General features: G+C 38.4%; 1 protein-coding gene across 5 annotated transcripts in view; it reads left to right on the forward strand.

Moving 5' to 3' along the window:
* Nucleotides 1-16170, forward strand: part of UBE3A (ubiquitin protein ligase E3A) — a 49642-nt gene that overhangs the window by 17508 nt on the left and 15964 nt on the right. For 4 of the 5 annotated variants that reach the window (XM_035558064.2, XM_035558065.2, XM_035558068.2 and 1 more), the window contains 3 exons: nucleotides 1402-1446; nucleotides 10529-10839; nucleotides 14439-15694. In XM_035558064.2, the coding sequence (XP_035413957.1) occupies nucleotides 1402-1446; nucleotides 10529-10839; nucleotides 14439-15694 (1612 nt within the window). The remainder of the gene's footprint in view (nucleotides 1-1401; nucleotides 1447-10528; nucleotides 10840-14438; nucleotides 15695-16170) is intronic. The other variant, XM_035558074.2, reaches the window with a different exon arrangement.

Below are 16170 nucleotides of genomic sequence, written 5' to 3' on the forward strand. Positions count from 1 at the left end.
TTTCTAGGCACCCAGTCTGTTAGATTTTACCAAACTGTACTATACTAGGAGGTTACTGAGATCTGGTATGTCAGTAAAGGAGCTACAGTTTCAGTAGAAAACTGCGAGAACGTTCCAGGCTTTGATAGCATGTAGTGAGGTGGTGCAATGAAATTTAGGATCAGCAGAAGTGCTTCAAGCTATGGCAGAATAGCATTTAAAATAGCATGGGTGGCCATGTAGTAAATCGAGAAAAATTAAATTGCTGTGAACAAAGGCTATTCTAGTAAAACTGTGGGAAAGCCTGCTTAGCTGTGCTAACCAGAGTCCCCTAACAAACTTCGTCGAAACCTCCAAAGTGAGCTCTATTTGCAGATGTTAGCTCACTTCTGTTTAGAGAAAGCTCTGTAGTGGAAGACACTTTAGTTCATGTAAGCTTCAGAGTTTTGCTGTGATGGCTGTGCTGTGTTTCTGCTCTCACACAATATGTTCAATTTAACAGTTCTGGTCAACTGTACCAAAGTCTGTATCACAGTGAAAGTTGGGTATGGTTCACGATACAACTTCAAGGCAGCTTAAGGTGATTGAAGTTTAAAAACTGCTGCTTTTGTACTGCCTTATTTCTTGGCTCAGAAGTCTCATCTGGCTTCAAACTCGCTGGGTAGGGGGAAGCCCAGAAGACAGGAAAAAAATTATGTCTAAAAAATAAATTAACTTCCTGAATCAGTGCTGGCATAATGAAGAAGATGGGAATAAGAAGGAGCCAAGCAGCTGTAATTTAGCCGACTTAAGTTAATATAGAACTGTACCCTTTAAATAACTCTCTAAATTAAGTTAAAGTGATAGGCAAGCTGCACAGAACTGCTGCTTGTGTTCAAAAATGTCAGGCAATAACACCTAATTCTCAATATTACCAGTGGATCCATTGGTTGGAATAAATAGAAAACTGGCTGTAGCTCTTCTGCTCTGTGAAATTATGTGCATAAATCTGAGTAATGAGACATGAAATTTGTTTAGAGATTGCTGAGACCTACTTCTGACCTGCTGTAGCTGTATCTTAGAATCCAACTGTTGATCACTGATAAACTTTGAATATACGCTTGGCTTACAGAAATGGTTATGAAGAATTACCCCAGAACTGGTGCACCATGCAGCCTGAATAGAGAGGTACTGCCAGCAGAAGTCTCCTCTGGCTGCTGTTGCATAAGCTGTGGGGAAAAACACTGTCCTTTGGCTTAATTGTGTTCTCAGATTTATGTTAAAAACTGTCATCTAGAGTTTGGTCAAGAGTTAAATGTACAAGTGCACGAAAGCTGATGCTTTTTGATTACAAAATAATTATCACTTTGCATTTCTAACTCTTTGTACTGTAACAATTTAAAGTAACAAAGAGTGCTTAAGACTTTGTATCTGTATTTGCAGATCACCAGGAGAACCTCACTCTGAAAACATTGAAACTAGCCGAATGTAAGTACATGAGTAGATGAGTTTGGTGTATCTGGTGTGAAAATGTTTTGAACATGTAGCAGTTACTCTTGCACCTGCATAAAAAGAAAGGCAGAAGCTAAGTAGAACTATGGAATCACCTTAGAAAATTTCAAACTAATATTTTGCTATAAAAAATAATCTTAAGTCTGTAGAAACTGATCTTTTTTTTGAGTGAATAGGTTGAAGGGAAAGTGCGGAGGTTTAATTTAATGTGAACCAGTAGATGGTAGCATAATACAGTGTCAATAATCTTCAGGCCTATATTCAGATTTGACGGTAGGGGTGTGATTTCTACCTGCTACTTGCTAACATCATGCATGGGTTTGAAGACAGCTCAGTACTAAAGGCATGATACCTGCTAGTATCTATTTTGGCAGATGGATTGCTGAACTAAGGAAAAAAAAAGTCTGATGTGATTTGGCAAATTCGTATAATAGGTATTCCTAGAAACAGCAAACTAACTTCCTTTCACTAAGCGGTATTCGTATAGCATCATGCTAGTGGTTTGGAAGCTTGTTTTGATCTGTCTTCATTAGTCCAAAGGCCAAAATTAACTAGAAGGAAGATTAAATTAGGCTGAAATGTTCATTTCTATTTCAAATTAAAAAGAGTTGTGGGAATGAGGAGACCATTTAAAAAAAAAAAAAAGTTACTCGAGGCTTTATTCTTATGTAAGTTAGCAAATGAAGATTCTTTTCTAGCTATTCAAACCATCCTGTCCTAGAATTCAAATAGAAAAACCACAAGCTTTGCTCTTGTGGCTTAGAACAGAAGTTCCAAAATAATAGAGGGAGTGTATCCCAGTTGCTAGGGTACTGTCCTAGACTTCAAAAGATCTGGGTTCATTTGTCTTCTGTGACCATAAACAAATTGACTGTTTCCTTCCCTCCCTCACCCCAAGAGGTCTAGTATTTTACACACCACGGGCTGGGTGCCAGTTTCAGGAGTTGTCTTGCAGGCTAGGGGTGTGGTCTGAATGGCTCAAGGACTCCCCTGCTGTAGCTGCCCAACTTGTGGAGGGGCGAAGCTGAGGTGAGCAGCTCCACGTTGGACTGCATACCTAACAGCTGAAGAGGAAGCAAGGAACACTTCCCCATGGGTTTTTAGGGATTCACTGGAGCAAAGTATCTCCTTGCATTAGGAGTATTTCTCCTGGGATGGAGAGTTTGCTCACTCTCTCATGCCATCAGCACCAGAAGTGCTCTCAGCTGATTTCTTAAGGGTACAGGTTGCAGAGATTCTGTCCTGAGAGGTGCCTGGCTACCACTACATGGTACATGTTAGAGGTTGCAGGGCAAAAACCCTGCCATACTCTCTCCTGCGTAGCAGCCTGTTTTACTCTTCCTGGAGCAAGCTCAGTTACGTTTCTCTGTAGTCAATTGTGTGGAATCAGGCTGTAAGCTGGCTGTAATCTGCTCGGGATATTGTAAATTGGACTGCTGCTTTTTACCTATTGTAAGGACAGATACATCAGGTAACAAGGACCTTGACAGGTGTGAAATGAAGACTGCCTAAAGACCTATGATAAATCAGAAGGAAAAGCCAGTGCAACTGTTTTCCCTTCTAGCAGTGTGACAATTTATGCGTGTTCTCCTTAAAACTGAAGCTGAAAAATTAGCATCTGCAGTAGCAGGCTTTTCTGTGAAAGCTGATTTGTTTTTTGATGCTGACTGATGATAGGAGTTGCTCGACATATATTTTAGAGAGATACATAAAACCTATGCTAGCCAGTCAAACGGTAGGGATCGTGTGTTTTGACTGGTAGTTACATGGTATTAATACATGGTATGCTTGCAAAAGGAAATTTTGTAAAACTGTAGGACAATGTGACGTGTACATCACCAATGAAGAATTTCTGCAATCCCGCTGCATAGTTGCTCTCACCACATAAGGTGGAATAGCATGCTGGGTAACAGAGTTTGACCTGCAAGCCTCGTGTGCAGCTAAAATACTGGCTGTGTTATTAACGTGCTCATAATGCGTTAGTAAACTCGGGGACTTACGCAAGTGTTTTGTTATTTGCACAATGAATGTTTAAGTTGTTTTGCTCTGGTTGGCTGATATAATTGCTTTATTTGTTCCTGTCTTGCATTGCAAAGCTCCATACCAAGAGCATGGTCACATGTTTCACATGTTAATTAAAAGACAATAAAATTTGACTCTTTTGGACTCCGCAACATTCTTCCATGGATAAGAGTCTTATTTATCCCAAGCTTTTCAAGTTCTGCCTCTATTCCTGATGAACAAAAATCTTAGTGCAAGCTCAGTTAGGAGTCGTTTTTTTCCTTAAGCATTCATTCAAGTCCTTGAATTTTCAAGATCAGCACCTTCTCCTGTCTGCTCCTGCCACAGGACTGCAATAATTTCTGGCATTGATTGGTGCAGCTTTCTAAAAACCCGTTTAGAACTAATTTACAGAATTTGTCATCAAAAACTTGAAGACCCTTATAAGTTCATGTACTTTCCCTCTGCTTATTGTGTTTTGTCACATATCATATTGTTTAACCCCACCCATCCGCATTTAGAGTGTTGCTACGGTTCCATTTGATGTATAGCTATCTCACTTTGGAGTAGATTTCATAGCTGGTTTGTTTCCCTTCAAAGAATGGCAACAGGAAAATTCTGCAGCAGCCTCCAAAAAAATGCCAGAAAAATAATTTACAGCCATTGCAAATACATACAGTGACTACGTAAGTATTAGTGATTCATCATACCTAGTGCCTAATGTCTGAAATTATTTTCCTCGTAGCTGAAACCACAGGTGGATTTGCATAAACTGGAGCTTTCTAATCCACAGATGCTGGACTGTTCTTAAACTGGAAGTTAGGGTCTTTAGGTCTTCTGATCCCGTGTTATTTGCAGCCAGCTTCTGCGTGACCACAGGCACTGTTTTAGGACAGTGTCAGATGGAATGAACGCACAGTAAAAGAATGCTACCATGGGAACCTAACTCATTACAAACTCTAGAACTTTTTTTTTTTAGCTTGAAAACAGAGTTGTGGGATTGTCCCTTTCCTGTACTAGGCCTCTTTCCTTCAAGCTGTACAAGGGGAGTCCATGGCGATCACAGTTTAGGCCCCTTCTCTGCGGGTTGGTCTTAGATGTCAGTCCTCTTCTTATATCAATACTTCTGTCTAAAATAGTTTGTCTTGTGTATGAGGCAGGCTTGCTACGGGAACACAGCAGTGGCCCAGAAGGAGACAATGAGAACCAGTGTCACCAAGTTACTGTCTTTATATGTTTTATTAGCAGTACTGCAATGAGATCCAACCTCTTTTGTTCGTTAGGGCTGCAGAATACAGTGTGTAAACTTCATAACTGACAAATTTCAGCACAATTCAACATGAAGTTTAATCTATTTAGCTTGAGTGTTGGGACTTCTTTAACCAAGGGAGAACAACACAAAACGTAGTAAATATGTATCTTGCTTAATATTTAATAAAATATTGCTTGTTGTTTTTTGTCCTGAACATTACACAGACTGAAGGGTTCTTGCAAGTATGTGGAGTTACTGTTGTCTCACTTCTTTCCAATAAAGACAAAGCTGGCCTTTTCGTGACCTCACAGCCAGTACAGAGTATTAGTGCTTGGGACTCCTTAATTTAAAATAGAATTTGGAGAACTGCAGAAATGTTCTGTGCGGTTAGACATGATTAGTCCTTAGGAGTTTAATAGCTGATAACAAGTCTGTACTTTTAGCTTCAATAACAAATTTGTTCAAAGAGAGTAAAACGTTGTAAGCTTATAGTTAGTCCTAAACTTAACTATAAAAAAAAAAAGTAACTTAAATTACTGCTGGAATATAGTTGAGTATGTTTATGGGCTTTTATATGAAAGCTGCATTCCTCCCTGCCTTTTGAAAAGACATTAATTCTGTAAACCTGAGCATAGCATTTTAAACACAGTAAAGTGTTGTGATATGCCTGTAGTTGTTACTTACGTATGTTGTTTTTGATTACAATAATTGTTTAATAACTGATTTGGAGGCAAAGGATTATTACCTTCTGGTCTGAAATGTTTAGCAAAAAAATAAATAAAAATCAGGCACTTCTCCTGATGTTGCTTGGGTTGAAAAGCCAGGATGCAACTGATACATTACTCATCTCTAAATTTATTGACTAATTGAATGTTGGAATGCTTTTTTAAGAAGGACAGATAGGAACCAGGATATGAAACCAGTTAGTCTGTGGCATGATGTTATCTCTGTAGAGTCCTAGAGCTAATACTCAGCAGAGGAAAGGGCGGTAATGAAGGGTGCTTTCCTAATAGGACTGCAACAAGGTAATTTGTCTGTGAGACAAGATTAAGAGATACATGCTGACCACATTCTTGACTCCATCTCTCTAGCTGTGTTTCTGCATTGCTCCATGAAGCCAGGATGACTTCTGTTCTCAGGCTCGCCCTTCTTGAGGGAGTGCTGTATCAGACTGCCAGCATACAACGTTCATGGAGGCACAGCGGAACCAGAATGCGTGGTGGGGAGGGAGGACCCTTGGTTGACCAATATGGTCCCAGGGGGTCATTGTCTGCACCTAGTCACTGGGGTTCGCTGCCTGAGGCACGCCACACTGGAAGGATCAAGGTTTGGAAACGTGAGCTCCGTGTGTGTGTTTGCAGGCCTACATTAGCTGGGATGGCAGTGGCTGAGGCAGACAAAAGGTGTTATGACATCGGTGGAACCAAGGGGCATTGCGCTGCTCCAGCTCTGGGTAGAACATCAGGCATTTCAGCGCGCACGGCCCCTTCAAAGGGGGCTTTGTGGGCAGTGCTCTTACTAGAAACTTCCCTCCAAGCATCGCCATTATTATGCTTATGAAACAGAAGAAGGAAAACGGCATGCAAAGTTTAAAACAAAGTCTCAAAAAGCAATATTTAAATTCGCATGTAGGTGAGTTTGTTGTGATTTTTTTTGACTGCTTTTCATCTGATGGTGATCTTATTTCCAAAGTGTAGTATAATAGTTGCAGCTAAGTATGTCTGCTTATGCTTCTGTCTGTTTAAGCATACACTGAAAGTTGTTTTGCTATTAGCATCAAAAAGAATTGTTTGTCTTCCAGGTAGAAAAATGTCTAACAAATTTCTATCTGGTTTTCATGCGTTAGTTTATTTTTCTTTTTTTTTTTTTCCATCAAGGAAGACAATAGTTTATGAATACTTTGGTACTTCTGAATTCTTAATTGTTTTGTTAAGACAGGCCATTGTAAATTCCCATTTATTAATATTGGACATATTAGAGCAATTTGAGGCTTCGGTGTTTGAGGCTTTTAATAAATTTAAAATTGTGTCCCAGGCAATAGCTGTTTGGAAACAACATTCCATGGTGATATTTCCAGAGAAATACAAAACCTTCATAGCTGTTTATTAAATGTAGGTAAGCTTGAAGCGAAGATTATTTTATGCAGATATCTTTAACTTCAGGCAAGTTTTAAAACTTGGGTGGAAATTCTTTGCTTTGTAGGTAGACTTTAAAATAAGTTCTTCACATTTTTTTAAAATTCCTTAGATGTTTAAACTCCTGACTTTCTCTGTTGCAAGTTTTTTTTTTTTAATGTAACATTTCTCTTTATTTAGTTTGATAGTTGAAAAAGGCAAATTAGGTTCTGTAGTGTTGAAACATTTGAAGCAGCACATTCAGTTCCTTGTTTTGTATATGCTTTAGGCATCCGAAAGAAGGGACTAGAAAATGAGACTTAAGGGGGGTGTCTGAGGGAATTGGGGTTGTTTAGTCTGGAGAAAAGGAGGCTGCGGGGAGAGGAGAGCTCCTTGCTCTCTAAAACTACCTGAAAGGAGGTTGCCCCAAGGAGGGTGTCAGTCTCTTTTCTCGGGTGACAGGTGATTGTACACAAGGAAATGGTCTCAAGTTGCTCCAGGGGAGGTTTAGACTGGACATTAGGAAGAAATTCTTCACAGAAAGGGTGGTTAGGTATTGGAACAGGCAGGGAAGTTGTGCAGTCTCATTTTAATTTAACATTTAATTTAATAATCATTAATTTAACATTTAGGAGATGTGTGGATATGGCACTTAGGGACACTACTTAGTTACGGGACTCAGTAGGTCAGATTAATGGCTGGATTTGGTGATCTTTTTCAGCCTAAATGATTCTGTAATTCAAAGCGTGCTTTCACCTATGTATCCAGAAAGTCCAGTGGTGCAAGTCTCTAGTGCTACTCCACAGATTCTGCAGCATTCCAATTACAAATGCAAAGTTACTTATCTGGCTGTTTATTAAAGAACAATTAAAAAGCCTAGGGCATTCTTCTTTTTTTTTAAGTACTATAAAAGTAAGTCAGGGAACACTAATTTTTAAAATGGGAAATGAGCTTGTGGAATTGTTGGGCTTTGGGGGAGGAAGAAAAGAGATAATAGTGGGCTCCTTCAGCCTTTGCTGAAGTAGTGTCTTGCTTAAGAGGGCTTTAGAAGGCCCCCTGTTTAGGAAGTTATCCTTAAGTCAATTTTTGAAATCCTTTTTCATCATGATGTACGTGGAAACAACAACACAAAAAAAAAGAATCCCTTAGGAGTTAGCTGTTAGAGATAACTCTAAGCTTAGCTTTGTCTCTTAACATCTTGGATATGACCTGATTAAAGTGCAGTGTTTAATATTATTGCTATTAATGTAATCAGTGTTTATACACTGAAATAACTTCATTCAAACTAGATGTTACATGACTAGAACGGTGTGCATGCTGCTTTAACAACTTGTCCAGCTTGAAAATGTAAGTTCTCTCTTTTTAGGGAATTGGTCAGCTTTTCACAATGTATTTAACCTGAATAACAACTCCAGCTGCTTTAGGTGAAAACATATATGCGTACACGTATTATTTCTCATAAGCTTCCCTGTGGCATTCATAGCTATATTACTCAGGTCAGAAAAGAAATTATGGCAAAGAACTTGTAATCTACGTGTAGACTGCAGTGGAGAAATAAGACGGAAGGAAACTGATGAGGAAGGATAAAGCTTGAAAAGAGGATGTGTGTATGAAATGAGTGCCATTCTGTATGTGCTGTGGAAAACATGCTCAGTGAGAGAGGAAAATTAAAGCAGTGAGCTTCAACTCGAGTTGGAAGGAATTTTCGTGAAGGTGTCAAGGTAATGCATAGGAGGGACTGCAAGAGGAGTAAAGAGCATGTTGGTGAGTCAGGTGGCCATATCTCAGGTGTTAATTCAGTATTAATTAAGAAAGCCTTTCATGTGTTAACATTCATATGCTTACAAATTATATTTTACCCTTTAAATTTGAAGGTCTGGAATGATTCCAAGTCAAGAATGATCAAAGCATGAAATCTCAGCATTCAATAATAAATGTCTAAAGTTGCGTACTGATCTAAGCTGTATGGAAGACTATTTTTAAAAACTTCTAAAAGCTAAAGTATTAAAAGGAAGATCTTAAAAAAATCACATTTCTCAGTGTGTATGTATACCTACATGTATGCACACAAGAGGCTGCCGTTCTGAAGACCATGTATATAAAAACTGGAAAAGGCTAGAACTCTTTTCCTTGGATCAAAATACAGCTATTCCCTGTTTGTACAGAAGTGGTTTTGACGGTATTGATGGTGCTGCTTTACTTTTTATGGCCTTCCAACTCTGTCTTGGGGTGTCAGGGAAACCTTTCTGCTTTTTTTGCCTTGGAACTCACTAGGGCATTCAGAAAGTTCGGTAGACGTTAGAGTAATAATTTTCTTTGTAAGAAATATTTTCTTCTCTTTCACCTTTATGGATCACGTGATTGTAGAGAAGGTACAAGGGTGCTATTGCTGAATAATTTACACCTCAATAGTCACTTTCAGAACTTGAGGACACTTTTCTTTCTGAAGCCACTGCATTGAAACTCTGATACTTGACCAGCCCATACGATCAGCTAAGTGCAGCAAATACTGAGTAGTACCAGTAGGTCTGGTGTTTCAGTTCTTAAGTATTTGTTTTATGGAGAATCTGTGTGCATCAACCTGTGGAAGAAAAGCAACTTCAAGTTAATTATCACAATTTCTGATTAATGTCTTGCTTTCCATTTTTATAGCACTGTATCGTTAAAGTTGGGTAAAAAGCCTGTGTATTAGACCTATGTAAAATGTTTGAAATGTTTTTTCGTAGCTAAATAACTAGCTTTCTTAAATGAATTGAAAATTCATGAGGTTTATTTCAAAAATATGGGGAAACATGTTGTTCTTGGTGCTGCATGCAGCTTTTTCTGTCCTAATTGCCAGCAGCTTTCAGGTGGTTTATTTACCATTTGCATGTTTTTATAGAAGTCTGACTTCAGTAACTGACCAGTTAGATTTTTGTGTGTCTGTGTAGTACTAAGCATATTGAGTGGTATACAGATACAGTTGTAATTCTTCAGAATACAAAGTTGCTGTATGTTACTGTGGGAGAAAGGGGAGGATTTGGCAAATAGCTCTTTGAGAACTGTATACCTTATTAGGCTGAGGTTATTCAGCCTTGAGCTCATCTTTAATCATGGTTTTGTCAGCAGTTTAATTAACCAAGCAACACTTTTCCTACTGATTTAAATAGACTAAATATCAGATAACCCAGTCATCTGGAATCTTGTTTTAAAAAAAAAGTCCTAAATTTTTTTTAGAGTTTACATCCTATTGGTGTAGTATTAATAAATGCCTGGATTGTTTGTTTGTTGTGCAGCTTCCCTCTCAGTGGCAACTGTACCTCAGTACTATGCATCAAAGACATGATCACCTGTAGATCTGGTTCTTTTTTACATGCAGCCTTGCTTTGCATCTACACTGCTCTATTTTTGTTGTCAATTGAGATTGTGTCCACTGTAACACTAGAGTGTAAAGCTGAAAAGTATGCATAAAGAGGAGTAACCTTTTGTTTGCATAGGACCTATAAATCACGTTGTGTGTTAAATATACTTGCGTTTGTCAAGATGAGTCCTACATTTAAAAAACAAAAAAAATCTCCTGATGTTCCCTCTGATTCAGAAATCTTGTGTTTCAGTGCCTGACTAATCTCTGCCTTGCTGATGCTTTTTGAATGAGCTTCGTATGTGAAAGCTCTACTAATCCTTGTACTTACTGTTTGAATGTTTGCTACAGGAAGCGAGCAGCTGCAAAGCATCTAATAGAGCGCTACTACCACCAGTTAACTGAGGGCTGTGGAAATGAAGCCTGCACGAATGAATTTTGTGCTTCCTGTCCAACTTTTCTCCGTATGGATAACAATGCAGCAGCCATTAAGGCCCTCGAGCTTTATAAGATTAATGCAAAACTCTGTGATCCTCATCCCTCCAAGAAAGGAACGAGCTCAGCTTACCTAGAAAACAATTCCAAAGGTGCCCATAACAATTCCTGCACTGACAGAAAAATGAACAAGAAGGAAATGCAAGGCCCAAGAGATGACTTTAAAGGTAAGATATCATTTTAGATTCTTCCTAAAATAGAACACATTTAATATGCACAAGTATAAGTCTACAGATGTCAGCGTGGTGGTGTTCTTTTGATTCCTTAAATAAAATACAGTATTTGGCCTTCAAATATTTTACTATAGATTCTATAAAGTGGCTGGGTTACTGCTGAACACTGATTCCAAATCTGGATCTTCACTATATCTCTCTTAAAACTCGTATGCATTCTGAGATTACTGTTTCTACAGACATGGAGATTTTTAAGTGCTGTTGTATGCCTATTTTAGCTCAGTTAATTTGCCTAGTTTTGTAACTGCCCTGGAGTTAATGGGTTGTAAAATTTATATTTTGACGAATTCCAGTTTCTGTGTCAAGAAACATAAGACGAACAAAATGATACAATGGAGAATAAATAGGCTTGAACAGTGGATTTATTTGGAAGAGGAAATAGAACTAATAAAACCTTGTGACTGTCCACTGGAGGTTTGTTTTGGACTATCAGTGGCTTTAACATGTACCCTTCTCATGATCTAAACTTAACCCTTAGTGCAAAGCTCTGTCTTTGCCAAATGTCAAACCTTCCAATTATGATGACCAGACATATTTGCAAAGGAAGTTGTTGAAGGAAGCACTAGAGAAAGAGACCACTGCATAAGATGACGTCTTGATTGTTATGTAAAAACAGACGTTTAAAAAAAAAATGCATCTACCAAGTGAAAAAAGTTAAAATATTTAAGCCAGAGTGGGGAAGAGAAATACAATTCTGTACATCTTTTCAGACTTCTTTTTAGTTTTTTTAAACTCTGCTAGCAGGAGTCTGCAAAAATCAGTTTGTGACCGAAATCTGTGATGCAAAAAGAAATCCCAAGCTAACTGAAATTAGAGCTATTAACCGTTGAGCAGACTTTAAATGTTGTAGTAAATGGTTTGAGCACAGAAGTTTAGATTCATTCATTTTAGATTTAAAAAAAAAAAAGTGAAACCATTTACAGCAAAGAATTAAAGAGGCCTGCAGAATCAGCAGTGAAATGTAGCTCTGTTATAGGAGACCTGAGATGCTCCAGTCAATGCTAGCATTAGCTTGTACTTCAGCTGATGTAAACGTGTCCCCAAATTATTTATGATCTGAGTAAGCAAAGAAGCAAATAGTAGGGAGGGGGAAAGGGAGCCAGTGTAGTGTTAGATTGAACGGAGAGGCATTAGGTCTGTTCTCTGACTTTTCTCTTAGTTTTGTGTGTTTCTGATGGAGATGTGCACATACAGGATTTTCGTTCATCTACCCCACTCTGCCATCCTCTCTCCACAATGCAGATATGTAAAAATCTTTGCGCTCTATCTCCAGAGGCGCTATGTTGTCTAAAGCAATGACTCAGATCTCATGTATTGTAGAGTCACAAGTGCTGACCTGTCTTCGTAGCTGTATGGCCAGAGCATGAATGCGTTGTTAAATACCATATGGGACTCGTATTTACCTGGGGAAAGGAATCACATCTAAGGAATCGAGCGCTCTAGATTCCTATTCTAAATTACTGGAATCACTGCTAAAGCTTGATTTCATGTGTGAGGATGTCATGGGGTAGCATTAGAGCAGGGTTTGAGAGGAACCGTTTACTTACTGGATCACTTAGTGTAGTAGAAAGATCAAGAGAAGGTGTGTAAAAGCTCACAGTCAAACGTCAGTTAAAACTGACTTCAGTAGAAAGGAACCTTTAGTTATGTCCGGCTTACTCTGCAGATGATCAGTATTGGATACAGACATACAAGATGTTGATCACTGCTACAAAGTAAAATGGGACAGGCCCTTAGAGCAGCTCAGTTGGAGTGTGGTCACAGGATATGACTTAAAGCTGTTACAAAACTGCTTATGGTAATACTAAATATTTTAGCAGGAAATAGCAGGTGGTTTCCTATTTAAATACTATGAATCTGTTTAAAAAAATAAAATAAAATAAATGGAAAATTGTGTTGAAAGCATGGGAATTTAGAATGTGTTATTAAACTGTCAACTTTATTGATAATTTCTGTGCTATAAGTAACTTCCATGCAGTGGAGTCAGTGAACTTGAGAGTGTAGTCCTTGTTTTGAGGAGGTATGGCACAGAACAATCTGTATCAGCAGTTAAATTTATTTTAGGCAGGTTTGCTGCTTGCATACGCATGGCAACAGATAAAAATAGGAGATGTACCCTTCATAATATTTTCAATGCTGTTATGTAGCAGGACAGATTTCAGTTTTGAAGCTTTTCCCACTGTCTTCGTATTTGGTGGAAGTCAATCTCAGTAGCATGACATAAGCTTAATCTTTCCCATGTTACATGTGCTCTAAGAATGATTTTGGGTCTCTGCAAAAATCAATAAATTGTCTCTCTGCCTGATTTAGTTTGTATTTTTAACTTATTGACTGCTTGGGATGAATGTTAAGGTAGGTAATCCCATTTCAAAATATTTAAACATATACTGTATATAAGTATATATATAAAGATGATACAGTTACTACTTTCTTCAGAGGTAGTTATACTGGTGGTGTTGATGGATACAGCGATGTGATGCATGTCCTCAGCTCTGCGGAGATGCTATTACACAGATTTGGTTTTCATTTCTATGTGCCAGTTTGGAAGAATCTGAATGTTTAAACTAGATCGGCTTTTCAGTACCTGATCATGTTTGGTGGTTATCCTACTCTAAGTCATCACCTGATGCACATACATTTGTGGGTACTGCTTGAGAAATAGCAGAGAAAACTACATAATGCTTTTTCCTTCTCTTAATAAAGAGAAAGGAAGATTCAGGTTAGCAAATGGATCCCCAAAGGAGCTATTGCACTTGGAGTGGGGGGAACAGGTACTTGGAGCCCATGCTGCTGTTGTGTGTAAACCAGCTTGATCATCTGAATAGCAAGTTGATGAGTGTGCTCCAGTGAAGCCTAGTGTACAGAGAAGTAACTCACCTACCCAACTGTGTGTGTAATTTAGAAGGCAGCATAAAATTCTAAACGTGTATTGTGTTTTTTAAATGATTTTCAGGTACGTTATATATATATATATACACACACACAAACTGCAGAAAATATTAGAAATAGAAATAAACAAGAAATCGTATATACAACAAAAAATGGTGAATCTTTTCAAGATCTGTTTTTAAGAAGTGGGGAAGTGTGTGGATTAAATAAGTGCTCTGAAAAAAGTTGATAGTTTAGTTCAGACAGTTTAATGACTTGTCTGTTAGCTGTGCAGTATTGTTACTGTCTTAAGACTTACAAAGCTTAACATCTTACTGATTGCCCTAGTTGCTCTTGGTTAGACAATATAGCACGATTAAATGTGACCAAATGTAGTCAATCAAAAGACAGCAAAACAATTTTACTGTCACAGTATGTTCTCTGATTCGCATCCACAAATGAAATATTACACAAAAGAATTGTGAAAGAAATCATGATTCTTCATGCTATTGAAATCAAAATATGTTTTGAATTTATCAAGCACTGACGCTGTTTTTTCTAAAGTGTGTTAATAATGATATACATATTTCATGAGTAGAGCAAATAAATACCTTATATTTTTTAATTTTATCTTAATACAATTAAAATATTTCATCTCTTTGTAGATGTGACTTTTCTAACAGAAGACAAGATATATGAAATTCTTGAACTATGCCGAGAGAAAGAGGATTATTCCCCTTTAATCCGGGTGATTGGGAGAGTATTTTCTAGCGCTGAAGCATTGGTACAGAGTTTCCGAAAAGCCAAGCAGCACACGAAGGAGGAGCTCAAGTCCCTTCAAGGAAAGGATGAAGACAAAGATGAAGACGAAAAGGAAAAAGCTGCCTGTTCAGCTGCTGCTATGGAAGAAGATTCAGGCGCATCGTCATCTTCATCATCAAGAATAGGTGATAACACACAGGGAGACAATAACCTCCAAAAATTAGGCCCCGATGAAGTGTCTGTAGATATTGAAGCAGTCAGGCGGGTCTATGATAGATTACTTTCTAATGAAAAAATAGAAACTGCCTTTTTAAATGCACTTGTGTACTTGTCACCTAATGTGGAATGTGACTTGACTTACCATAATGTGTACTCTCGGGATCCTAACTATCTGAATTTGTTTATAATCGTTATGGAGAATGGCAATCTTCATAGCCCTGAATACCTGGAAATGGCTCTGCCGTTGTTTTGCAAAGCAATGAGCAAGCTACCCCTTGCAGCTCAAGCAAAACTGGTCAGATTGTGGTCTAAGTATAGAGCAGACCAAATTCGGAGAATGATGGAGACATTTCAGCAGCTTATTACTTACAAAGTCATAAGCAACGAGTTCAATAGTCGTAACCTAGTGAATGACGATGATGCTGTTGTTGCTGCTTCAAAGTGCTTGAAAATGGTTTACTATGCAAATGTAGTAGGAGGGGATGTGGATACAGATCATAATGAAGAGGAAGATGAAGAACCCATCCCAGAATCAAGTGAACTAACTCTTCAAGAGCTGTTGGGTGAGGAAAGAAGAAATAAAAAAGGTCCTCGAGTGGACCCTCTGGAAACTGAACTGGGTGTTAAAACTATAGATTGCAGAAAACCACTTATTCCTTTTGAAGAATTTATTAATGAACCACTGAATGATGTTCTAGAAATGGACAAAGACTACACTTTCTTCAAAGTAGAAACGGAAAACAAATTCTCTTTTATGACTTGTCCCTTCATATTGAATGCTGTTACCAAGAACCTGGGATTGTATTATGACAATAGAATCCGGATGTACAGTGAACGACGCATAACTGTGCTCTACAGCTTAGTTCAAGGACAGCAGCTCAACCCGTACTTGCGACTTAAAGTGAGACGTGATCACATCATAGACGATGCACTTGTCCGGGTAAGTCCTGAGGCAGCGACATGGAGCTTTGGTTGGTTGGGTTTGGCTAGCGCAAACTGCACAGGCTTCGACTAACTGGAAAGGACCGCGTGTGGATCCGGTGTTTTACGTGCTAGATTTCCTCTGCAAGAATCTCATATGGCCTTACTATATTAAGTTTGAATTCTGAGCGTGTTGCTGGAGACTTGCACAGTCAGCAGAACCAGTTTCGCTCAGAGCACTTGGGCATGCAAGTATCAAAGAGTTTTTAACCCTCATTGACAGGTTCTGTGCTGCTACACATTGTAGTGCAGAGAGAGGGCAGCCAAATTCTGTTTCAATGCCTTATTTTCTGTGTCATCTGCACTAAATCATCTTTTGGTAATATTTTTTTTTCAGGTGGAATTTTGCATTAAAGCCTTTCCTTTCAGTTGTGTACTGTTCTTGTGACTTGTGATCTTCTAGGTGTAAAGTGTGTGGAGTGACTACTTGATAAG

The sequence above is a fragment of the Cygnus atratus genome, chromosome 1, assembly GCF_013377495.2.
Source record: "Cygnus atratus isolate AKBS03 ecotype Queensland, Australia chromosome 1, CAtr_DNAZoo_HiC_assembly, whole genome shotgun sequence".
Classification (NCBI taxonomy): domain Eukaryota; kingdom Metazoa; phylum Chordata; class Aves; order Anseriformes; family Anatidae; genus Cygnus; species Cygnus atratus.